Genomic DNA, 25214 nt, shown 5'->3' with positions numbered 1-25214 from the left:
CTCTCCACTGGAGGCTGAGGTGGGGAAATTTTGCTTGAGCCCAGAAGCAGGTTACTGCAGTGAGCTATGATTGTACCACTGCACTCCAATGTTGGTGACAGGGCAAGTCCCTGTCTCAAAAAAAAAAAAAAAAAAAAATCAAAATTTGGTTTTCAATTAATTTAGCTTTCTGAATCAACATTTATTTGGAATATTCTATATGTCATATCACAGGTAGAGAGAGCATTGACTTTGAAATAGGGTTGAATGCTCAATTTATTACTTATCAGCTAAGGGACTTCAGGTGAATTACAGTTATGCATTGCTTAATGATAGTGGTAAGTTCTGAGAAAGGTGTCCTTAGGCAATTTCATCATTTTGTGAATATCTTAGAGTTGACTTACAAAAACCTAGATGGTACAGCCTACTACACACCTCAGCTGTATATAGTGCCGTTTATTGCTTCAAGGCTGCAAACTCATACAGCATGTTACTGCACTGAATACTGTAGACAACTGTAACACAATGGTGAGTATTTACATATCTAAACACAGAAAAGATAAGTAAAAATATGGTATAGGCCAGGCATGGTGGTTCGCGCCTGTAATCCCAGCACTTTAGGAGACTGAGGCAGGCGGATCATGAGGTCAGATCAAAGCCATCCTGGCCAACAGGGTGAAACCTGTCTCTCCTAAAAATACAAAAAAAATTTGGGCATGGTGGCATGCACCCGTAGTCCCAGCTACTCAGGAGGCTAAGGTGGGAGAATTGCTTGAACCTGGGAGGCAGAGAATGCAGTGACCTGAGATCGCGCCTTTGCACTTCAGCCTGGTGACAGAGCAAGACTCCATCTCAAAAAAAAAGGGGGGACATAATTCCATAGACCCACTGTCATACATACAGTTCCCTGTTGAGTGAAATGTTATGTGGCCTATGGCTGTACCTAAACCTCTCTGAACCTTATTCTTTTCAGCTAAGAAAAATGGAATATTGTCTACCAGGTAGCATAACATTCAGAAGTAAATGAAATCACATATTTAAAGCATGCAGCACTGTGGCCAAACAAATAAGGGAAGACATAATAAGTTTTCTTCCCCCATGTGCAAGACTTTGTACTTAGGTGAGGGTCATGATCTGGGAGGAAGGCAGACACACACTCATTACTGCCTGCACAGTGTCATTAAGTGTTGTAAGAGAAGTACATTAAAGATCAATTCCCTGTATTCCCCTAGAGCTTTCTTCATATGTCATGCTGACCTGGCGTATAAAATTATAATTTCTTTTCTCAAAGACATAACAACTCTGCTACTGAAGCTGAGGCACAATGACAAAATGTATTTATTTTTGCCAACGCTCTACATTTATCAGTGTTGTAGAAAGGATAAGACATGAAATTATTTAAACAAGAAGTTTCTAAAGCTTGGTCTTCTGTAGTTAGGCCACAAGAAAAACATACTCTAGCATAATAGAATGGCCCACAGCTATTTTCACACATATACTTTAATACTTAGGCATGGGTAAAATCATTTTAAATAACAATAAAATATGTGTGGGGAGACAACCCAGCAATTGCACAGTCCACTAGAAAATGTTAACATCTAAGCAATATAACTGTTTTAGGGTCGGTCTGAAGGTTCTCCTTCAGTTGTTCCACAGCATCTTTATTAACTAGGCAAGTACATTTAAGCTTTTAAATTTCATAATGTTGATATTTTTTAAAAGGCACGTTGAGGTTAACTTAAAGATATAACATTTACTTTATATTTCATGACCTGAACACATAGATTATGAGATCTCTACATGCCTTTAAGTAAAATAAATCTGGCAGCTCTCATACCTAAACTCTCTGGACAATTGTATTGCTCTCTGTTGGGGCGCCAGGGGCATTAACAGCCAGGGCCCTGAAGAGGCTTGCTGACCTAATTGGACAGTTGGTTAAATAGCAGGAAATGTAACCAGGCTTTTCTCTCTCTTGCATGCCAATGTAGTGAACAGTGCTAACGGCCAAGACTGCAATTTAGTCACAATAGTTTAAGTTAAAATTCAGTGTTCTTAGATCAAAAGATACCAAAGAAAGCCATCCCTGTTCTTTGAACTATGAAAGCACAGAGGTTGCAATTATCAAAACCAAATTGGTAAAAAGCAAAATGTGTCCTTTCGGTATTAATTTGACAGATGCCAACAAGCATTCAAAAGTTTAGAGTTAATTCCCTGGTGACAGGTATCATAAAACTGATCACGCTGGTTTCAACTGTATCACAATCACACTTCACAAACTGGAGATCTGATCCTTCTTGGCTTTTTTTTTTCACACCTTAGTTTTAGCACCTGTAATCAGAGACCACTGTTCAGCACCAAAAGAACTCATCAGCCTGGAGTTCTCTGGAGTTTTAAGCGATTGCCTAACCCAGCAGGGGACAGTGGTCTTGACTTCTTGGCTGAGTTAAAACAAAAAAGAATTTAATATTTTAAAACTGACAAATCTAGAACATGTTAGAAACCCTATCTGAAGGCACAAAGTATAAAGTTTGTGGGTACCTGATAAAACATGACATGTAAATACAGCTCCAAACAATTTACAAGTATAAATATTTGTCAATTATTTTTCTCTAGTGCTCTGGCTATTGCTGAAGCACCTTCTAGTTCCACCTTGTAACTGGATTCCCAAAAGATAAATGCTGACATCCTCTGATGCTTAACAAGAAATAAAAAGAGTCACCTTAATGGTCAAAAAGGTAATCACAAGGGCACTGTTGCCTAAAATTCTCTAGTCACCTGAAAATTGAAATAAATAAGGCAAGACTTCTTAAAATGTTTAGGTAGTTTCCAACTTAAACAGAATGGCCTGAACAGAGAAATACATGAAATCAGAATTGTGACTGCAGAGAAAGAACTGTTTTGCTAGTTTAAGTTTGAAACTTTTCCCCTCCTCCCCAGCTGTTAACATAGGAGACACACAGCCCCACCAGGGCGGTCTCAATGCCCAGGAATGGTTGTGTGATGACTGATAATTTCTTGCCTATTAATAGTTTCCCACTGTTAGAAGACAGCCATTGGCAAGCAGATGTGGTCTCAGGTTTTCCTTGTCGTGGGGCAGGAATGCCTGGAGGGACCATGATGTGGGTCACACTGTACATTCTGTTTACTGTGGGCACAAACACACAACAGAACTTTTTTTTAGCTTATTAAATCGAGAATATTCCTGAGGAGGCATTCGCTATGGGCTAAAGGTCCCAACATCACAATAATAAATAACAGCTATGTTTACAGAGACACATTCAGGACACATGCAAAAGCTCTTCCTAGCAGGACTCGGGCCTTTCCAAAACAAGCTGCTTGGGCCTCCCCAGAGGGCCCACCCTCCCATGCACCTACCCCACCACCGTGCCCCAACTCATTACACAACTCAACTCGGCCTTCCGGCCATCTGAGGCTGCTTTTTAGACCAAGTGACTCAGACGTTTCAAGTAGAAGACAGGATGGGCCTCTGCCGGGGGACCTCGCAGCAGAAAATGAGGTCAGAGGACTTGCAGGGTGGCGAAGAACAACCGGAGAGGGCCCAGCAGGGAAATGAATGACAGCAGGCGTGGCTTAGGTGTCTCAGAGGCTCCAGGTTGTAGCCCCGCGGGGCTCAGATGAAGTGGATCCAGCTCTCCTCGCACTCCCCTCGAGGCATGTGCAGCGCGTGGTTGCGACACGTGAGGCTGTAGTCTCGGCCATCGTTGTTGTCCCAGTACTCGGCACCCGCCACTCGGTAGCGCACCGCGAAGTGCACTAGGGAGCCGAGCTCCAGCAGGAAGGGCGGCACCGGGAAGCCGAAGGTGAAGACGTCCTCTGCGCCCTCGGTCCCCGCGGGCCCGCGCCACCTCGCCACCGCCTCGTGGGTGCTGCGCCAGCCTGAGAAAGTGTAGCGCACGGCCACCTGCTTCTCGAAGGCCACGTTACACACGCGCACCGTACCGCTGATGCCAAGGTCCGAGCAAGTGACACGCTCCAGACACACCAGCTGCCGCCGCAGGCGCTCACCAAAGTTGGCGGCCTCGACGGGCGGCGGGAAATCGGGCACCAGGCACTGCAGGGTGAACTCCAGGTCTTGACTGCTGCAGCATAGGTCCGAGTTGATGGCGAGCCGCGACAGCACGTGCAGCGGCACCGACGGGTCGTCTCCCGCGTTGAACACCTTCACCTGAGCCAGCTCCAAGCCCAGGGCGTCGGCGAAGCGCACGCGGAGCTGCCGGCTGCAGCCCGGCCGACACCCAGCGCCCGGAGTGCCCGCGGCCTTCTGTCGGCGCTCGGGGGAGCTGGGCAGCGAGCGCGCCCGCCGCAGGATGATGGGCCGCAGGCGGGGGTCGCAGCCCGACGGCGCCGGCGTGGGTGGCGGCGCGCGGCCTGGGCTCCCCGGGGGCCTACAGTGTCGCGGCTCCAAGGCCACGTTGCTGTCCAGGTCCGACAGGCAGCTGAGGCTCCGGGGGGCGAGCTTCCGGGATCCCAGGGCGCTCGGCAGAACTGCGGAGCTCGGGCCTCTGGACATGGCCCCGCCGGCCGTCGGAAGATGGGGAGACGGGGACGAGGGGCTGCCTCCCGACCCCGCGACAGCTCCTTCCGTGCTCAGAAGCCGCCGAGAGTCCGCCGTGTCTGCAACCTGCGGGGGACCGCTGGGGCCCGGCGCGCCCTACTCTTGTTCTCCACCTTGCCCCTGGAGTCCTCGCACAGGTCCTCCGCTTCTTGCAGTTAAAGAAATTGAGAGACGAGTTCTTCTCTAGTGGAAGCTTTCAGAGGCCTCCCGGGAGCTCAGTCTAGCCCTCTTTTTTTCTTTTTCTTTTTCTTTTTTTTTTCCTTGCTTCCTTGGAGGTTCTTACGAGAAGGCTGCGTTCCGGGAGCGGCCCCTCCCACTTTCCCGGTCCATGGCGTTACTTACAAGACTGCAACTTGACCGGGTGCAACTTCCCAGCGAGCCTCCGCCCCGCCCCTCGTGACGCCGCCTGCAGGCGGGCCCCCGCCGGCCCGGGCCGGGCCTGGGAGCTCCGCGGAGCTGCGCGCCGCCGCCTCCAGCTCCACTGCCGCAGCGCGCCGCAGCCGGGCCTCGCCGCGCGGGTGCCGGAGAGGAAGGAGGGCTGGCAGCCTCGTCACGTGTGCGCTGCAGTCGCGAAACAGGTCTGATCAATTTCTGTTTACGTCTGCCTGGACTGCGCGCCTGTGGATCCTAGACCGTGTCTGCACGAGCGGAGGACAAGGAAAATGCATGTTGCGTGTCCTTAGATTTCTGGGTTGCGGCGTGGGGAGCGGGGGTGCAGAGACCGGCATTGCCAGGAGCTGGTCCCGGGCTAATTGTAAACATCGCGGCCAGCGCACACTTTGGGCAGGCTCACCGCAACCTGCACCCTGGGCCGGAGCGCGGGAGCGGCGCTGCGTGGAGGAGCCGCGTCCTGTCCACACCACCCACAATGCTTTGCCGCAGCGGGTGGGGACGGGAGGCGCTGCTGTTGTCTTCCTGGACGCAGGGCCGGAGGGGAAGACGGGGAAGCAGAGTCTACACCCGGTGATGACTTCCGCAGCTGCCCTTCCTCAGCCTCTGGCGCCTGGGGAGCATATTTGTAGCCAGAGTCTCCGACTTTCAGCTTTTGTTTCCATGCAAGCCAGAAACACCAGCGAGGCCTGGAGCTCGTTTTCTGCATCCTTAGAACCCTGCAAGCCTTCGTGTCTCTCACCGCGTAGCTCTGAGCACAAAACCCCACACAGCCTTTGGTGTAAATCTTACCAGGTGAAATGAGTGAGAACGATCCAAGTGCACTTTCCAGAGAGCAGTTTGGGGCCAGGCATTCCATGGAGAAGGTTCCTTTTTCCTGTCCAGAGGGACAAAGCAGAAAGAAAAAAGGACTAAGGAAGGGGAGTTTATTAAAGAACATTTTCTACATCGAAAATGAGTCAAGCCTGTTGATTGTGGTATAAGTCATTAAATGTGAGAGAGTGATTTTATTTATCATCGGATGTGAGCTAACTAAAAAGGCTTGCATGATTATTGTGGAAAAAATACAGGAAAGTTTCAGGAAGAAAATATCTATAGTCACATCTCTTTTATGTTACAGAGACAGGTGATAGGGGAAAGAGAAATATCCAATTTCCATTCAGTGCACTTTTAACAGGTCACTCAAAATGAGAGGGGAATAACAGCTATCTGTGGTTTGGGTCAACAATATTTCACAAAGAGCTAATATGTAACATGTATGAATGTATGGAAAATCTTGTAATGGATTGATGCGATAGAGAAGGCAGGAAAATTGAGTTGGAAGGTCCCTCTTAGAGTTTAAGCTCCTTCAGAGCAGAGACGTGCATCATCGCTGCCGTTATGGACACTCCTATAAATATTTGTTGAATGAATGAATGATTGGGCAACGCAGTAATTGAAGGCTGTAATAAGACCTGACCTTATTTAGCCTTCCAATTTCTTCAACATGTTATTTCCAAGGAAGATATACCTGTGTGTGAACAGGGGGAGAGAGAGATGGAATCTCTTCACAGTAGTTATAGTAGTGTGTAATATCTACTGTAATAAGCAGAAAAGATAAAACTGTAAGCATAAGACAATGTCTCCCTTCCCCAGGATCACAGCCCTAATATTTTAATACTATACAAGTATTAAAAAACAAGTGGAAAACCAACCTAATACCGGTGGTAGGACCATTTGCAATCAATAGTTACTGACAGTATTCTGTGGCTTCTAGTTCCGGTGGTGAGGAGACCTTTCCAAATATAAGAGGAATAAAGAAGTCACCTCCCCAGCTGTCATCATCTTCCAGCAGATTGAGCAAGAATATTTTGAGCACTACAGAAAAGGTAATGTAAACTTAGAAGAAAGATCTTACTTAGATTTATTCTGGATTTTTTGTTTGTTTCTCATGTATGTGTTCACAGTATTTATTACTGTATCCTTGGTTTTTAGACAGTCCGTCAAACCCTAGATGATGATCAGCCATGTGACTTTTTCAAGAAGAGGAATAGGGTGAATGAATCGCATCAGAAAAGCAGGTAAATGGTTTTAGTATAATTGTATCTTGCGAAAGACTCATGATCTCTGTTGTCCAGATTGAATATGTAGATTTGGGAAAAAAAAGTATGTCTATGGATAAGAAATATACATTTATAATTTTTATCTAGCAGAAATGCGTGGAAAAGTAGTTTAAGCATAATTATTAGTGGATAAGGATTCCAGTGGTCATACTTCTGTCAGTTGTTATCAGAATTGTAATTTTGAGTAAGTCCCTTACTCACTTTTCTATGTTAGTTTCCCTTTATGTAAAAGGTTACTAACAATAATTCACTTTTATGGATGCACACTGACAGCCAGGCAGAAACAAAATGTTTTAACAGGTTACAAATTCTGAATAATGGACATTCTTTCATTTTATCATTCACTTATTCAACATTTATTGAGCACATGTTGTACTATTGGCAATGATTTAATATCCTCCATATTCTCAATTAAAATGTAGTACATATTCAAATAGTTGCTTGGTTTGTTTGAAACCACTGGCCAAATGAACCTCTGAGGTTTCCAGAAAGCTTGTTTATCACCCATTTCTGTTTATTCTATCTGACTTATATTGCAGGGAAGTATTATTAATCTTAAATGCTAAGTTCTTGGTAAATAAATTGAAAAGAGGGTATTTTCAACTCTAATGTGAGATTTGGCCTCAGAATAAATTATGCTTTAAAGAATTAGTTACTATACTTGTAAGGTACACAGTATTCATTATTTCCTTTACCTGCTATTCACAAGATAGCTCTAAGACCCTGTGTGTTCATTCATAGGTATTATAGGGCACCGTGTGATTTTATTTCTGTTCTTTAAACACAATTTTCCCAAATGTGTTTTCTGTTTGAAAATATTTTAACAAGCTTTTGGTTTAAGGTATAGGTTTCTGTGTGCTATGCTTTTATATATTAAATTTTCACTCAGCTCAGAATGGCCACTAATCAGTGATTAAATTGCAAAACTTGCATGTTATATTTACGCTTAATTTAAAAGAGGTGTATAAAATAAAAGTGATTTTTACTTCTAAATATTATTAAATGTTTTGACCATAACAATTCCAGAGTTCTACAACTGATTTTTTTCCAAACTTATGTTGTTTACAGTACACATAATTGCTCTAAAAGTATAAAACAAGCACTTTGAGAAATGGTTAGTTTTTCCTAAATGCTCATATTCGATGTAAAATGGAAACTGTTCGTTCTCTTTTGTCACATGCTTTATATCATGCACTCCAATAGAGTATTATATGAGAAAATGTTCTGTAAAATCACTTCTGCTGTCAGGAGTTTGGAAGCTGACATTTTGTAATGCCTAGTAATAGCTGGGACAAAAAAGTACAACTAGAAGATTCTTTTTGTTCCTTTAATTACAGTCAGACCATTTTTTGTCTTATGTGGTAAGAATTGCAGTTTTATTTTTTACAGCATTATGAATGCTGGCGCATCTTGGAATAAAGTGCAACATTCAAAGAATTCTTCAGGAAAAAGGCAGAGTAAATCCCAAGTACCCCATGCTTCTTCCCAGCCGAGAAGCAGCCTCTCAGCTGTCACCCGGCCAACTGGAGAAAAACTTAAAGAAAGCATTTCCCCAGAAGCAAGACCCAAAAGGAATCCACTTGGGTCCAGATGTCAGGGAGCCTCAGGGAATAAATTGTTTCTTGATTTTCAGTCAATGAGAATTATGAAAGAAGATGCTGATGAGGACAGTGCAAGTGATCTCTCTGATTCAGAAAGAATTCCCATTCCTCCTTCTCCCCTCACACCTCCAGATCTCAATCTTCGAGCTGAAGAAATTGATCCAGTTTACTTTGATCTTCACCCTGGTCAGGGCCATGCAAAGTCTGAATACTATTATCCCGATTTCCTTCCACCCCCTTTCAGCTCCTGGGACTTGCGAGATATGGCCCTGCTTCTGAATGCAGAGCACAAAACCGAAGCTGGGCCACGGGTGGGAGGACTTCTTGGGAGGTATATCGATAGACTTATTCAGCTTGAGTGGCTGCAGATCCAGACTGTACAGTATGAAAAAGCAAAGGGGCCCAAAGCAAGGCCTCCCACTCTCCCTGGGACCCCAGGGGCACTGAAAAGCCCTGGGAGAACTAAGCTAATTGCTAGTGCTCTGTCCAGGCCGCTACCTCACCAGGAAGGGGCTTCAAAGTCAGGCCCTTCCCGAAAGAAAGCTTTTCGCCGTGAAGAAGTCCATCCATCACATTTTGCATTTGAGACGTCCCCCAGGCCCGCTGATGTGCTGGGTGGTACCAGGTTTTGTTCTCAGAAACAAACCCTTGAAATGAGGATAGAAGAAAAGAAAAAGAAACCCAGTAAGTGTGTGAGGCTGCAGCGTTGGGATCTGTCCTGCGGTGACCGCAGCTCTAAGGTGGAAACCAACGGGAACATTCGAATTCCCAAACAGGCAGCTGTGGTGCTGGACTCAGCAGATTCCTGCAAGGCCTCCAAAACACCAGCACATGCACATCCTAGGAAAAAGGGAAAGGCAGAGAGCGGTGGTCATGCCACTGCATCGAGTGAGAAAAAACTGAAAACAAATGGAGTAAAGCAAAACACATATAAACTCAACTAAATATCTCAAATGAGGAATTGCCAAGACCCGCGGGCACCTCAATGTTAGAGCTCTTCCGAAAGTCAAAATGCTGTGAATTTTAAGGAATTTTACAATACTGACATTTAAGTAGTTGATTGGCATTTTTGTCCACTTTCTTTCTACCCCAGTGGGGTTATTTTCAAAGAGAAGTGTCTTTCAATAAGCCTTTCTTCTTGTCAGTCTTAGGCAAATGAGAGCACTTTAGATAAAAATTACCTAAAATATGTGCCATATAAAGGAATAAAATGGCTCCTCTCGAGGTTTCTCCATTGAAACCTCAGCAATCGTAGCCGGCCTGTGTAGAGCAGATGGCGGTGTTATCTTCCCATTTTCACGTGCACTTAAATATATAAATAGTGCAGACTTTCAAATGGTGTGGAATCCTAAATATTGAAAATAAGGCCCTTCTTGCCCTCACTGACAGAGCACCGACAATTAGCTTACTTCTCCCAGTGGCTCTCTTACTTTTTTATAAGCTCTTCAAGCAAAATTTCTGTTCATTTTACCCTTAGGAGAAGCTTTAGTTCTTCCTCAAGTCAGGGAGTAGTGAGTTTGTGTTTTGGGTAGTCATTTATCACTAAGCTGCTGGCTCTTTAGAGACAGTGGAATCTAGTGCTTTAATACGTTTTCTTTGACATGTTTTTTCTTTCTTTCTTTTTTTTAAAGGGCATTTTAAACTTAGAGGTGGTGGTAAAATCCAATTTTTAGTTCTCCAAACTGAGGTTAAAATAATTTGCAGAATTTTCCAAAGTCAATGGCTTAGCATGATTACTGCTGTTTGGTGGGGATAAGAATGAAATATTTGACACCCCGGAATTGCTGGCATGTAAGGCTTCTCCAGAAAGGTGCCACAGGGAAATCGCTCTTTACAATTTGTAAATGAAGGGTCTGTAAAAGGATCAGAATACATGGAACTACATTGAATATATTAGTTACAAAGTTACTGATTTGGGATCCACACCCTGTTGTCCTTAGTCAAAAATAATGATCCATTTTAGTTTTCAAGAGCAGGATTTTATTATCTTGCTTGGGGGTGAGGGGCGGGAGAGTGGAATGTGAATAAAGTTGCTGAATGTATTTAAACCCCCTTATCTGGTCTTAAGGCTTCCTGACTCTCTCCAAGGTTTCTGGTTCCTATAGTTGTGCTGTGAGCTTTCTGTTTATATTTGTGCAGTGTGTTTTAATACTGCCCATGTAATTATAGTTGATTTTATCCCTTTAAACAATTACTGTATTTGTTTTTCACATAGAGATTTCAATTTTTTCACCTTTGGGGCAAATGAAAAACTTGGCATTTTTCATTTGGGAATATATAATAGCTTTCCAGACAGCAGTAAATGTCTGAAAAAATATCACAAACAGCATAAGGACAAGATTATGTAGCTATAATTATATGTATATAATTATAAAAAACAATGTGCAAAGGTTAAGTTTTAAGATCTTTTGAAATCTGATTTTAATCATACCAAACGACATAAAATTTTTTATGGTAGGCTTTTTCTTTCAAGACTTAATTTTCAGACTTGTACAAGTTCTTTCTTACATTCTTTCCCTCTCACACCATCCTATTGGAGAAAGCATGCTTTTACACTATGGTCTTTAAGCTTTTTATGTGAATGAAAGATGTACATAGAGTAAGCATTACTTCCTTAGTCCTCAAATATACTATAGTTTTTGTACTTAGTATATGTTTTCTATTTGGAAAACAGCACTATTCTTAGCTTTCATGTGATTCCCGAGTGATGTCTGGTGTTCCCTGACTGCCCTGTTTTGTGAGCACAGATGAGTCTGTTATCCATGGCTGGCACTTTGCCTATGCTCCTTTCTCTGCTAGATTTTTTGCAGCTCTCTATGAAGTTTCATGGCCAACAGACATCCAAAAGCATGATATTCTATCCACATGTGTATATATATACTCCTTATGTTTAAACAAGGGTTTATGCTGAGTTGCTACCTTTCCCTGTAATGTATCCATGTGCATACTCTTAGAGACCTTGAGTAGTTAAGGGTAAAGTGATTTATTAATATTTCTACTTGCCTTGTGTATGTCTGAGCTGAAGACAATCATGATTAAGAACTTTAGAGGTGGCCGGGCACGGTGGCTCATGCCTGTAATCCCAGCACTTTGGGAGGCCGAGGCAGGCGGATCACCTGAGGTTGGGAATTCGAGACCAGTCTGATCAACATGGAGAAACCCGGTCTCTACTAAAAATTCAAAATTAGCTGGGCATGATGGCGCATGCCTGCGATCCCAGCTACTCGGGAGGTCGAGGCAAGAGAATTGCTTGAACCCAGTAGGCAGAGGTTGCGGTGAGCTAAGATTGCACCATTGCACTCCAGCCTGGGCAACAAGAGTGAAACTCTGTCTTAAAAAAAAAAAAAAAAAAAAGAAAGAAAGAAATTTAGAGGTAATAACTCATACATTTGTTCCCAGATTTTTCAACTGAAGCTGATTCCATAATCTGGGAAACAGTCATAATTTCATGTGTTAAACAGTTTTAAAAGCCTGAAAAAGTGACTTCGCTTGTTTACTTTCTGCCTCAGATTGGCTATTTTAACCAATATTATTGTGACTGGATCATAGCTCCTAGTGAATAACATGAAGTATTTTAAAGTTAGGTCTGTTACAGAATTAACATAAGCACAATTTTAATTTTATGATATGTGATACACATATCTAATACATCTTAATGCACTAAATGCTGCAGATAAGAATCTTGCTATTTTTCAAGTAGACAACATTGGAAAGTTAAATCATGAACTCATTCAGTTCATCAAGTCAAAAACACTGAGTGTCTTGCTAGTCTAGTGACGTGGGTCATTGTATTTCCAAGAAGTGCCTCTCATTTCGGGGGAGTTGTTTACATATACCCTGCATTTAAAACAATCCAAATAAAACACACACACACACACACACACACACACAGAAAAGAAAAATATTGCAGGCTTAGAATTATCTGATGGAAAAATTGTAAAAAAGTACAAAAATAAAATATATCAGCATTTGCAGTATTCGCTATGATTATTTAGGTTTAGACTCTTTCTCAACTTCTTAAATGACTAAATGGGCTGAAGACTTGTAACTAACTTGAATTGGGTAGACTTCGTGCCCTGTGACAAAAAGGATGGGGAAGAGAATAGACCCATATGGTCTTGCCACATACCTAATAGCTAAAAGGAAAATGGTCTGTAGTTGTTCTTGGGCCCATAATGTTGCTTTTCAGAAGGACATAAGACTTTCTACTTCATGTGATATGGGTATTGTCTACTTCCTCATTCCTGTATGCTCATTTATTGAGTAGTTACATAAAAATATAAGATTCTTGGTGGTACTGTATTTTAAGGTAATTCAGAAGCAGTATTTATTATTTATGTACATGTACAGGAGGACATCATTCAAAATGGCCTCAAAATATTCAGCATGTTTGTTATTTGCTGTTATATTGTATGTTTAGTTTTGTATGTAATAAACAGAATTCATGTAAGTTTTTGTGGACTTGAATTTCTCCTTCCTTGAGATCAATTAAACAGCAGAAAAATATTGTCTGGATTTTTCTGGTATTGTTTTGCTTTGCTCTTCATGCAGTTCTCTTCTGAAGCTTGCTTTTATTTTCTGCCTGGTTACTTAAAAGAATTACCCAGGATGAAATGCTGTTTCAACTCCTGTCTTAACACTAAGCGACATAGGCATCCAGTTAACATTACCAGATATATTTGAGAAGTATTGCAGTAAATTTCTCGAGTCTCTCTTCCCCTTATTGCCCCTCAGAAGGTGTTGAGGATTAATTAGGGGAGGAGGATGCAAATTCAGTAAGCATAAATTAAGATAACATGTGATGTAATGAAGTTGTACTTTTATGTACATATCCGGAAGTGAGTAGGTCTCTTTCAAGGAAGTGGCCTGGTTAGGAGAGGGTAGTTTCAAGCAGCTTTGGCTGCAAGCATTCTGAAAGGCCCTTTGCTCTTTTAACTTCACTTCTGATAATAGGGTGCATTCTTTTGAGTCAACCAAATTGTGGCAGTAATGTTTGGTGGCTTAAAAATAATTTTTTGGGTATGTTTTGAAAACCATGTCGGAGGTTTAAATTCATTTTTTTTGTACAGGAAATGTATTATTTTGGGATGTTGCTGTTTTACTATCCACAAGGTGGCGACTAAACCTTTTCAGATACCAGTGAATTTGGCCTGTGAGTGCCTTCTAGACGAATGAAAAGGTTTTTACTGGAATCAAAAAGAAATGGAGAGAAAAAGACTTTTTGACTTCAGGCCCAAAGCATGTTCTTGATTTAACTTCACTCTGCCATCAGAGAATGAAATGGTTTATTATATGCAGTTAGATGCTGTGGAGGATTCTCTGATTCATTGAACATTCCCACATCATAAAACCCTGTATCCAGCATAGAATCGTGCTCAACGAAGTAACATAAATCATTGATTTATAGAAATCTTCAGAGAACCCTGTTTCATAAAATACAATTCGACTATTTTTGTCTTCAGCAATTTAATATATAAGAAATTACTGTAATAACACTGGAAAATATATATTGAATTTAAAAATGGGATAGTCATAAATATAATTGTTCTAGCTTAAATGAGATTTTAAAGCAAACAAATAGCACATATTTAACTTTAGATTACATTAAGCGAGGACAATTTCCTGCCTTGCTACTGAAATTTCGAACTCCTCCCTGGACCTACTGAGTCACAGTCTGCATTTTAACAAAATACTTGGTTCATTAAAGTTTGAGAAAACTGCTTTCCCAGTACTTAAGTCTGCAGGTTTGAGTGACTGCCTTTATGGTGTGTGAGTAGCTGGCAGGCCCTCCCTCCCCTCAAGCAAGACATTTGCTTCTCTAGCCCTGTTTTCTCCATAGCTGAAAGGCACTGGGGCTGTTTACCTAGGAGGTTACCTAAATGAGTGATTTATGGCCTCTGATGTCTGCTCCACAAGTGAATGCTATGGAGTTGAAATTCCTTTTTTTTTTTAAATTTCAATAGCTTTTGGGGTATGTGTGTTTTTTTGTTGAGTGGATAAATTACACAGTGATGAATTCTGAGATTTTAGTGCACCTGTCACCCGAGTAGCGTACATTGTGCCTAATGTGCAGTTTTTTTTCCCTACTCCCCCTCCCAACTTTCCCCTTCTCTGTCTCTGAAGTCCGTCATATCACTCCTCATGCCCTTGCGTATCATAGCTCAGCTCCCCCTTATAAGTGAGAACACAGATTTTGGTTTACCACTCCTATGTTACTTCAGTTAGAATAACGATGTTATATTGCAGGTTTAGTTTTGTATTCAATAAACAGAATTCATGTAAGTTTTTGTGGACTTGAATTTCTCCTTCCTTGAGATCAATTAAACAGCACCATCCAAGTTTTTGCAAAAGACATTGTTTAGCTCCCTTTAATGGCTGAGTAGTATTCCATGGTATACATGGTGTGTGTGTGTGCGTGTGTGTGTGTGTGTGTGTGTACATATACATATACAGATACAGATATATGTATATATACCACATTTCTTTATCCACTCACTAGTTGATGGGCACTTAGGTTGGTTCCACATCTTTACAGTTGCGTATTGTGCCGCTGTAAGTATACCTGTGCAAGTGTCTTTTCCATGTAATGACTTCATTTCCTTTGGGTACGTGTTAGTCCGTTCTCATGATGCTATGAAGAAATGCCCAGGACGGGGTAATTTATAAAGAAAAGAGGTTTAATTGTCTGACGGTTCCCCATGGCTGAGGCGGCCTCGGGAAACTTAAAATCATGGTGGAAGGCACCTCTTCACAGGGTGGCAGGAGGGAGAATGAGAGCCAAGTGAAGGGGGAAGCCCCTTATAAAACCGTCAGATCTCATGAGAACTCACGCTATCACGAGAACAGCATGGGGGAACCACACCCATAATCTAATCACCCCTCAAGAGGTCCTTCCCAGACCCGTGGGGATTATGGGAACTATAATTCAAGATGAGATTTGGGTGGTGGCACAGCCAAACTGTATTGGGGTAAATACCCAGTAGTGTGATTGCTGGATCAATAGATCTCCTTTTGCTCCTTAAGGAATCTTCATATGTTTTCTGTAGACGTTGTACTAATTTACATTCCCATCCGCAGTGTATAAGCATTCCTTTTTCCCCACATCCGTGCCAATATCTACTGTTTTTTGACTTTTTAAAAATGGCCTTTTTTACAGGGGTAAGGTGGTATCTCACTGTGGTTATAATTTACATTTCCCTGATGATTGGTGATATTAACCATTTTTTTCACATTTTTGTTGGCCATTTGTATACCTTCTTTTGAGAACTGTCTACTCATGTCCTCTGCCTACTTCTTAATGAGATTACCTAGTTTTTTTCTTGCTGATTTATTTGTGTTCCTTATAGATTCTACATACTACTTCTTTTGTCAGATGTGTAGTTTGCAAATTCTTCTTCCCATTCTGTGGTTGTCTGTTGGCTAGGCCGATTATTTCTTTTGCTGTGCAGAACCCTTTAGTTCAATTAGGTTTCATTTATTTATTTTTATTTTTGTTGCATTTGCTTTTTGGGTCTTAGTCATAAATTCTTTGCCTAGCCCAATGTCTAAAAGTGTTTCCAATGTTGTCTTCTAGAATTTGTATTCTTTCAGGAAACTGGCAAGCTACATGTAGAGGAATGAAACTGAATCCCTATCTCTCACCTTATACAAAAACCAACTCAAAATTGATCAAAGACTTAAAATAGCATTCGGGTTTCTTGGATCACCTAACCACCTCATCTCATTTTCCTTACATTCAGACTCCTAGATTTTCGAACTCCAGGTGTGGAACACTCACTCGACCTTCCCTTGTCTCTTTCCTTTCACTCACTTGGTCATTTTGTGCAGCATCAGAAGGGTCTTCACCATCTGTCAGCAAGCTTTTCCCCTAAACCTATCTCTTGAGATACTCTGCCTAAATAAAGTAAGGAGAAAGAAAAAGAAGGCTTTGCTTTTCTCATGCGGTGTTTTCTAAATACTGGAATAAAATGCTTTTTATAGAATTTATGTAATATTGAAATAGCTTAACAAATTTAATTGAAGATGCTCTGATTTTTTTAAAGTATATATTTTTACCTTAACAGAAAAGGTTTTGATGCAGAAAGATAAAAACAACTGTTTAAATCTTCCCCTTCTCTTTCCTTCTTTTTCTCCTTTCCTAAAGAAAGATAAACAGTTTATGTCAGAGGTGCCCATTCTTTTGGCTTCCCTGGGCCATACTGGAAGAAGAATTGTCTTGGGCCACACATAAAGTATACTAACACTAACAATAGCTGATGAGATAATAAAAAAAATCACAAAAACATTATAATGTTTTAAGAAAGTTTATGAATTTGTGTTGGGCCACATTCAAAGTTGTCCTGGGTCACAGGTTGAACCATCTTGATTTACAAACAAAACAGATGGAAGAAAAAGCATGGTGATTCATACCATTAGTATGATTAGCATTGGAATATACTTCCGAAAAGCAAAAAGCCTTCAATATGTTATATCTGGCAGAATTTTTGTTTGTTTTTCTAATTGTTTATCTGCAACTACAGATTAGTTGAAAAAATTGGGGCAAGAGATTAAAAGCTCTCCAAGGTAATTTTCTGGCCAGCTCTTGGTGGCTGACAACATACAAAACCTAAGAAACTGCACACTCAGATCAACCCATGTGATTAGTAAAGCAATCAGAATTGTAAAACAAAATTCTTAATCCTTGAAAAAGAAATCCAGAAATACAAATAATGGATTATTTTATTGTAATATGAAGTCTAATGAACTTCAGTTCTTAATATATGTGAAAAGATCTTGGGGTACAACCAGAGATACAATATCAAGTATTGGGTAAAACTACACTTTAAGTATAGTTTTCTACACCTGATAATGATGAATGTATCAGGAGGGTATGCCCACCCAGCTTGGACTTCTGCTTGGACAGTGGTCTGGCTGGTCATGCCCCGTGTCCAGCTGAAAGGAAGGGAACCAAGGAGGACAGCATGACTGAGGGTAGGTAACAAACACATCCAACTCCACCTGCATTTGGCCTTTCCCATATGGATCAAGTAAACACCAGAGAAGTAAAGTGCTGGTGGAGTTTTCCTTGATGGAGTCAAATTCACCATTTGTTTTTTCCCAACATTGCATTATAAAAATTTTCAGACTGGGCACGGTGGCTCATGCCTGAATCCCAGCACTTTGGGAGGCCAAGGCAGGTGGATCGCCTGAGGTCAGGAATTCGACACCAGCCAGGCCAGCATGTGAAACTCCATCTTTACTAAAAATACAGAAATTAGCCGGGTGTGGTGGCATGCACCTATAGTCCCAGCTACTCGGGAGGCTGAGGCAGGAGAATCACTTGAACCCAGGAGGCGGAGGTTGCAGTGAGTTGAGATTGCACCAGTGTTCTCCAGCCTGGGTGACAGAGTGAGACTCTGTATCAAAACAAAATAAAACAAAACAAAACAATTCAAACATACAGGGAAGTGGAAAGGGCTTCACAGTGAATACATGCGTGCCTACTTTCACAACTGGACAGCTGCCACCTGGCTCCATCTGCTCTGTCCAATCCTGTAGCTGCCTAGCAGTCCCAGCTATGGCCTCTTCCAGGCATTCGACTCCCTCTAGCTTCTGCCTGCTGTGCTCACCCTCCAGGGCCTCCACTCTGGGTAGCTGTTTTATATATTTTATTATAAATTTTTTGGAGATGGAATTTTGCTCTTGTTGCCCAGGCTGGAGTGCAATGGCGTGTCTTAGCTCACCGCAACCTTTGCCTCCTGCATTCAAGTGATTCTCCCGCCTTAGCCTCCCAAGTAGCTGGGATTACAGGCACCTGCCACCACACCCTGCTAATTTTTTTGTTTTTGTTTTTGTATTTTTGGTAGAGACGGGGTTTCACCATGTTGGCCAGGCTAGTCTTGAACTCCAGACCTCAGGTGATCCCCTCCCTCACTGGGATTACAGGCGTGAGCTACCATGCCCAGCCCTGCTTTATATTTTGTTAATAGCTGTTCTGTCTACAGCAGAGCTGGAGCTACTTCATCACTACTGCAAGCAGAACTCTCCCTGATTATTTTAAAAAACTCTTCTCAAGAATGTTCTGAGAACTTAAACTTTTCTTGTGACAATGAAGAAACGGGACCTTGAATTCAGAAGTATTTGGCTGCAGAATGATTTCTGTGTTCGTGAACATAGCAAGGTCTTGACTCATAAGCATGAGCCATGTTATTCTTCCCTAATCTGAGTCTTCACCCAAACCATTTCAATCTCTCAGTTACAACTGAAGTTCATCATTACCCAGTTGCGTCAGTTAGTAAAACCAGCCCAGCTTAAAACTTCAATGTCCACCTTGATGGAAATCTAGTCTCTTCCATCTGCCCTGGGTGGGCTAGACTCCCGGGTGCGTGTGTGGGCAGGGGAGGCTTGGGCAGCCCCTCCTAACCTTCCAACCCAGCACTGAGATCCTAGGGCATGGTGGCGTTTTGCCATCAGACACCTCTGCTCCCTCCCTCTTCCAGACTGTGTTTCCCTCAGTGTTGGTGACAGAAAGAGAGACCTCTGTAACAGGCCACCCTCCACCCTCCCAGCCTTTCACTGTGGCTTGCTCACCTCTTTGGAGGGGGAATTGCATCGAACTCCAGCCTTCTCACCTCCTCAGACAGGAAAGAAGTCTCAAGCCCAGCACTTTACTTCTCCCCTGTTTACTTGATCCGTGTGGTAAATGCCAAATGGAGGCAGTCAGGTGAGTTTATCTTCCTTCAGGCCCACTGTCCACCTCAGTTTCCTTCCTTTCAGCTGGGTATGGGCCTGGCCAGCCAGACCACTGTCCAAGCAGAAGTCCAAGCCGGGTGGGGATGCCCTCATGATGCCCTCGTTATTAAAAAAAGAACAGTGAGAACTGGAGGTGGGTAGGGGCAGCCCTCCAAAAGATGAGAAGGTTGACTCTGGGTAAGGGATTGTAGCTCATACGTCCCTTGCAATCATCCAGTAATTCTTATCTCAAGAGCAATCTCATTTCTTCACTTGTCAGCTTACAGGGAGCTGGGAGCTGCCACCATGTCGCTATAAAGTATTACTGTACTTCCAAGGACACAGAAAGGAGCACCAGATTATTGTCACTGTGATCACATGCTCAGAATAGAAAGGGAGTGGGACATCTTCTAGCTCGGGCTCACCCAAGACGAACAGCAGGCGATGCCCAGAATCACCAGCTGAGTTCAAGGCCCCATAGCCTCCCCAAGAAGGGTTGCTGTGTGGGGAACTGGTAGTTTGCTCAGTTATTTTAAGTGCTTGAGAATGTTGAAAACTTAGTCGTTTCTAATATATTAAAATACCAGTTCCTTTTTTTTTTTTTTTTTTTTGGAGGTGGAGTTTCACTCTTGTTGCCCAGGCTGGAGTGCAATGGTGCCATCTCAGCTCATTGCAACCTCCGCCTCCTGGGTTCAAGTGATTCCCCTGCCTCAGCCTCCTGAGTAGCTGGGATTACAGGTGTGTGCCATCATGCTCGGCTAATTTTAAAATACCAATTCCTTTAAACTTAAAACGAATGTGAAACTGAAATCCTTCACTGTCAGCCCCCAGCCCCTCCCAGACTAGACCTTTGCGAGGCTCCTTTCTAACAAGAACATTTCAGTCCCCAGCACTATTCTAGCAGCAGGGGGTGCTCAACCTGTGTGTTTTTTTCCACAAATATTTACCATGGCTTAGCTCACCTGACTTATATATTCTAAATTAGTGATTTTTAACTTAGTCAGGTTTTTTCAATAGGCTATCATTATAGAAATATCCACTTTGAAAGTAAGCACAAGGTATTCAGTTTCTCTTTATGCACAGGAAATATCTATAGACTTTAAAGTTGTATTTGTTCCTGCTTTCAATAATAAGCTATTAATTTCAATGAAAATAATAAACTATTCAAATTAAAATATTCAGCAGCATCTCAGAGCTATGAATGTTCAGTTAAATAAAGTTTTTTAATTGGGAGATTTTTTATTTTATATTTTATTTTTGATATGCTCTTTTAAATTTATTTTTTAATTTTATTTTTCCATAAGTTATTGGGGTACAGGTGGTATTTGGTTACATAAGCTCTTTAGCGGTGATTTGTGAGGTTTTGGTGCACCCGTCACCCGAGCAGTACACACTGCACCCTATTTGTAGTCTTTTATCCCTCGTCTCCCCCCACTCTTCCCCCCAAGTCCCCACAGTCCATTGTATCATTCTTATGCTTTTGTGTCTTCATAGCTCAGCTCCCACATATCAGTGAGAACATACGATGTTTGGTTTTCCTTTCCTGAGTTACTTCACTTGGAATAATAGTCTCCGATCTCATCCAGGTCACTGCAATGCTGTTAATTCATTTCTTTTTATGGCTGAGTAATATTCTGTCGTATATATATATATATATATATGCTATAGTTTCTTTATCCAGTAGTTGATTGATGGGCATTTGGGTTGGTTCCATGATTTTGCAATTGTGAATTATACCGCTATAAACATTCCTGTGCAAGTATCTTTTTCAAATAATGACCTCTTTTCCTCTGGGAAGATATCTGGTAGTGGGATTGCCGGATCAAATGATAGTTCTACTTTTAGTTCTTTAAGGAATGTCCACACTGTTTTCCATACTGGCTGTATTAGTTTACATTCCCACCAGCAGTGTAGACGTGTTCCCTGATCCACGGTAACATCTACTGTTTTTTGATTTTTTGATTATGGCCATTTTTGCAGGAGTTAAGTTGGTATCATGTGTATGGTGGTTTGGATTTGCATTTCCCTGAACATTAGTGATGTTGAGCACTTTTTCATAGTTGTTGGCCATTGTATATCTTCCTTTGAGAACTGTCTATTTATGTCCTTAGCCCACTTTTTGATGGGATTTTTTGTTTTTCTCTTACTAATCTGTTTGAGTTCGTGTAGATTCTGGATATTAGTCCTTTGTCAGATGTATAGATTGTGAAGATTTTCTCCCACTCTGTGGACTGTCGTTTACTTTGCTTGCTGTTCCTTTTGCCTGGCAAAAGCTCTTTAGTTTAATTAGGTCTCAGCTATTTATCTTCATTTATATTGCATTTGCTTTTGGGTTCTGGGTCATGAAATCCTTGCCTAAGCCAATGCGTAGAATAAGCAAAGAAAGGTTACCTTTATTTTACCTGTTTGCTACTTTAAACAAGGTAATGTGATAACAAGGTCATGTTAAGGTAATTGGGGTTAATGTATCACTGATTGTGTTTTAAAACTTGCTTATTGCCAACTTAAGTATTGGTATAATAGAATCTCAAATCGTCCTTTTTCAGAATTCTAATGCAAAGACTCCCAAGCCACAGAGATCTCCGTCCGCAAGGAGGCTTTTTCCCATTTCTTTCCCTTCCACTTTAATTCCAAACTCAAAAAGGCAGATTAATCTGGGCTTAAAAGAAGTTTTAGGAGAAATAATCTGCAAACCCCAGAGCCCTGGGACATTGTTGGAATAAGACTTTTAGTGTTTTGGACAGTAAAAGTTGTTTTCTCTTTTCTTTTATTCTTCCAAATCCCTTCCCCCTTAAATGATCATTTCTTGCAGTCATTTTCTCGTTTTCTTGTTTGTTTCAAGAGCATAAGTGTTATAGAAAATAGTCATTAACATATCTTGCTATAGAAAGCGATGATTGGGCCTTCTATTTGCAAACTAGAATGAACAAGGAAACAAATAATTCTACTTTCTGACAGGTGCTGGTTTACTTCCTCTGGCTGAGCTGTTGTTCCTGAGGTCAGCCCCCAGCCAGTCTTTTGTGTACGGGCAGGACCATGGTGGCTTTAGTTCCCACCCCACCCTTCCTAGGAACTCTACCTGTGGCAAACGGATGTTGAGGCTTACAAAGCAGCCCGCCCCACTCTTATAAATGCAAGAAAAGCCAAGAAGGAAGGAGCAAGCTGGGATGAAGCTATCTGGGCCAAAGTGACCTGAAAACCATCGGAGAAGAAGCCGCTGGCTGGGAGGGAGGGTGTGTGGCTCCGGCGAGACCACCAGCTTGGAGGACTGGCTAGCAGCTGCACGTTCTGAGTCTGTTTGGGTGTTCTCGTGTGGCTATGAGATCCAAGAGGCACCTGTCACTGCTGCTGCTTCTCGTGCTGCTGCTGCGGCTGCTGCAGGTGAGCTGAGCCTGGAGCCTGGAGCTCAGGTGCAGGGAACTGAAAGTGAAGGGCAAGCTGGTCCTGCTTCTTCCAGGCTAAGGGATGGGAGAGTGACTCAGTGACAGGGGCTGGCTGTCTTTAGAATGGCTTAGGCAGTGGGGGCTCGGGATTTATATAAAGGTAGGTTAAGGGTCCCAGACTGTTTGGGGCAACAGTGGGAGCAGGCTAAAGGACTTGTTTAAAACCAATTTATACAGCTCACACTATTTTTATTTAGATTATATCAACACACATGTTTTCTTTTTCTTTCACCTTTTTTTGAGACAGTGTCTGGCTTCATTACCCAGGCTGGAGTGCAGTGGCATGATCAAGGCTCACTGCAGCCTCAACTTCCCGGGCTCAAGTGATCCTCCCACCTGAGCCTCACAAGTAGCTGGGACTACATTCACTCATCACTACATCTGGCTAATTTTTGTATTTTTTGTGAAGATGGAGTCTCACCATGTTGCCTAGGCTGGTCTCAAACTTCTAAGCTCAAGTGATTCATCGGCCTTGGTCTTCCAGAGTGCTGGGATTATGGGCATGAGCCACCTCACCTAGCCAACACACATAATTCTTTTCTTCTTGAGACAGGGTCTCATTGTCATCCAGGCTAGAGTGCAGTGGCGACATCTCAGAGCACTGCAACCTCCTCCTTCTGGGTTCAAGCAATCCTCTTGCCTCAGCCTCCTGAGTAGCTGGGACTGTAGGCACATGCCACCACACCAAGCTAGTTTTTGTATTTTTATTAGGGACAGGGTTTCATCATGTTAGCCAGGCTGGTCTTGAACCCCTGACCACAAGTGATCTGCCCGCCTCAGCCTCCCAAAGAGCTGGGATGACAGGCGTGAGACACTGAGCCCTGCTGAGTTTTATAATGATACTTCTGTTCAAACTTCACATAAGATTGAGGAAATCTCAGTTGTCTGCATCAAAGGCAATTTGAGCAAACCCATTGGGATGGAAGGATTAAATCCACGGCTCCCAACTGCCACTGTTTATATAGGAATACAAACTGGTGGAGTCAGCATTTGAAACATATGGTCCTTGCTCTGTTTGTACCTACAGTGGACAGAGGTAATGTTGCATGTGCTTGTTGGTCATGATCTGCTTCACTGGCTTTCTGTAGGTAGGGAGAGGGAACTATTTCTTCCTTTCAGTATCAGCTGAGGGCAGGAAGCAGCACAGTGGTTGGTGACTGTGAGCTCTGGACTGGGCTGCTTGGCGTCCTGACCCAGGCTCCTTCACAGTCAGCTGGGGACCTAGGCCAGCTTAACCTCCGTCCTCATCTTGGCTCAAGTTGAGCTCACCTGGGGAGCGTTAAGGGCTCTCAATGCCCGGGTTTGCTCCCAAAGGTTCAGGTTGAGCTGATCTGGGAGTGCACCTGGATGTCAGGAGTTTTAACATAACCTTGTTAAGCCTATTTTTCTTCACCTGAAAAATGGAGCTAATAATTGACCTTACCTGACCCAGTGGTTGTGAGCGTAAATGAGAAGATGCATAAAGCCCTTGGTACTGCGTAAGTTGTCAGAGTCAAAATGGAGTTCCTTATGTTGAAACACACTCACATATACGCACAAACCCCAATATATAGACACAAGGCTAAGAAAAGGGGATTCTCACATTTGTATGCTTGATAACTAAAAATCACAAAAGCTCTGAAAAAATAACAGAACTTTGCACAAAGGCCATTGAAATCTTACACAAAAACTACTTTTTCAAAGAAATCTTCTTAGCAAATTTAGTGCAAACTCAGATCGGTGTCATCCTTGTTATTGATGTTTGTAGCCAAAGATAATTATTTCAAAACAGTGATATAATCCTCCTCATTTTTCCCTTTAAAAACCTTTATCTTCCTTTACTGCCTTGACTATGCACATTGTTTACCATGGCACACACATTCCCACTGCAATGTCCTTTCCCAAATGAACATCATCTTCTCTTAGAGAGCCGCTCTCTGCTATTAGGTTCACAGGACAGTAATGGCCCAGTCAATGTCTTATGTCTGTGTCTGTTTTTCTAATCACAGTGAAAATGCTTGGCTATACTCAGAGCTCATGCTAAAACTATTTACTGGACACTTGCTTTGGGCCAGGCACTGGGAATAAACAAAATAGAGGGAAATCCCTGTCTGAAAGTGGATACCTTGTTTGGTACCAGTTGCTTGGGGCTTGGAGAATTTCTTGGTCACATTTTGGTATGTCAAGAGCTATGAGTGTCCTTAATCAGACAGCACATTAATTTGATCTCCAATACTTCGTAGAAGCCCTTTTTAATAGCCCATGTTTGCATGGATTTGAATATAGTTTAAATCAAATCCTGTCCCCAACCTTCCCTCGCTCCTGCTCCTACCCACAATGAGTCTTATCAGGAAACAGACCTGAATTCTCTTCCCTCTGCTGTATTAGTGCAGTGCCAAAGCAAATTGACTTCTGAGGGTGTGTTGAGTGGAAG

At 42.4% G+C, this 25214-nt stretch overlaps 4 protein-coding genes across 6 annotated transcripts in view; 2 read left to right on the top strand and 2 right to left on the bottom strand.

Moving 5' to 3' along the window:
• SYCP2 (synaptonemal complex protein 2) overlaps positions 1 to 3116 on the bottom strand; it is an 88755-nt gene extending 85639 nt beyond the window's left edge. Inside the window, exons 1-2 of the mRNA XM_032257046.1 lie at positions 2946 to 3116; positions 2616 to 2673 (exon numbers count right to left, since the gene is read on the bottom strand). Of these exons, the coding sequence (XP_032112937.1) occupies positions 2616 to 2673; positions 2946 to 3116 (229 nt within the window). The remainder of the gene's footprint in view (positions 1 to 2615; positions 2674 to 2945) is intronic.
• On the bottom strand, positions 1289 to 4973 carry PPP1R3D (protein phosphatase 1 regulatory subunit 3D). Its single transcript, XM_032257133.1, has one exon. It carries the CDS (start codon positions 4508 to 4510, stop codon positions 3611 to 3613), a length of 900 nt encoding a protein of 299 aa, XP_032113024.1. The 5' UTR covers positions 4511 to 4973; the 3' UTR covers positions 1289 to 3610.
• Positions 4971 to 13154, top strand: FAM217B (family with sequence similarity 217 member B). 3 transcript variants are annotated; one of them, XM_032257130.1, is made up of 4 exons: positions 4971 to 5133; positions 6702 to 6813; positions 6920 to 7005; positions 8437 to 13154. In XM_032257130.1, exon 4 carries the CDS (start codon positions 8441 to 8443, stop codon positions 9590 to 9592), a length of 1152 nt encoding a protein of 383 aa, XP_032113021.1. In that variant the 5' UTR covers positions 4971 to 5133; positions 6702 to 6813; positions 6920 to 7005; positions 8437 to 8440; the 3' UTR covers positions 9593 to 13154. The 3 variants fall into 3 exon arrangements, with proteins under 3 accessions (XP_032113021.1, XP_032113023.1, XP_032113022.1); XM_032257132.1 differs by having other exon boundaries at positions 4993 to 5133; positions 8422 to 13154; XM_032257131.1 differs by lacking the exon at positions 4971 to 5133 and adding an exon at positions 5613 to 5740.
• An 8753-nt stretch (positions 13155 to 21907) lies between these two features.
• CDH26 (cadherin 26) overlaps positions 21908 to 25214 on the top strand; it is a 58599-nt gene continuing 55292 nt past the window's right edge. Inside the window, 1 exon segment of the mRNA XM_032257134.1 lies at positions 21908 to 22739. Within this exon segment, the coding sequence (XP_032113025.1) occupies positions 22677 to 22739 (63 nt within the window). The 5' untranslated portion in view covers positions 21908 to 22676.

The sequence above is a fragment of the Sapajus apella genome, unplaced genomic scaffold (assembly GCF_009761245.1).
Source record: "Sapajus apella isolate SASKATOON/1434 unplaced genomic scaffold, GSC_monkey_1.0 scaffold96, whole genome shotgun sequence".
NCBI classification, from domain to species: domain Eukaryota; kingdom Metazoa; phylum Chordata; class Mammalia; order Primates; family Cebidae; genus Sapajus; species Sapajus apella.
The sequence above is the reverse complement of the archived record's forward strand: the minus strand, read 5'-3'. Positions and strand labels throughout refer to the sequence as shown.

Coding starts and splice junctions, on each gene's coding strand:
- PPP1R3D (XM_032257133.1), bottom strand. CDS start 4,510: ATGTCCAGAGGCCCGAGCTCCGCAGTTCTGCCGAGCGCCCTGGGATCC.
- FAM217B (XM_032257130.1), top strand. CDS start 8,441: ATGAATGCTGGCGCATCTTGGAATAAAGTGCAACATTCAAAGAATTCT.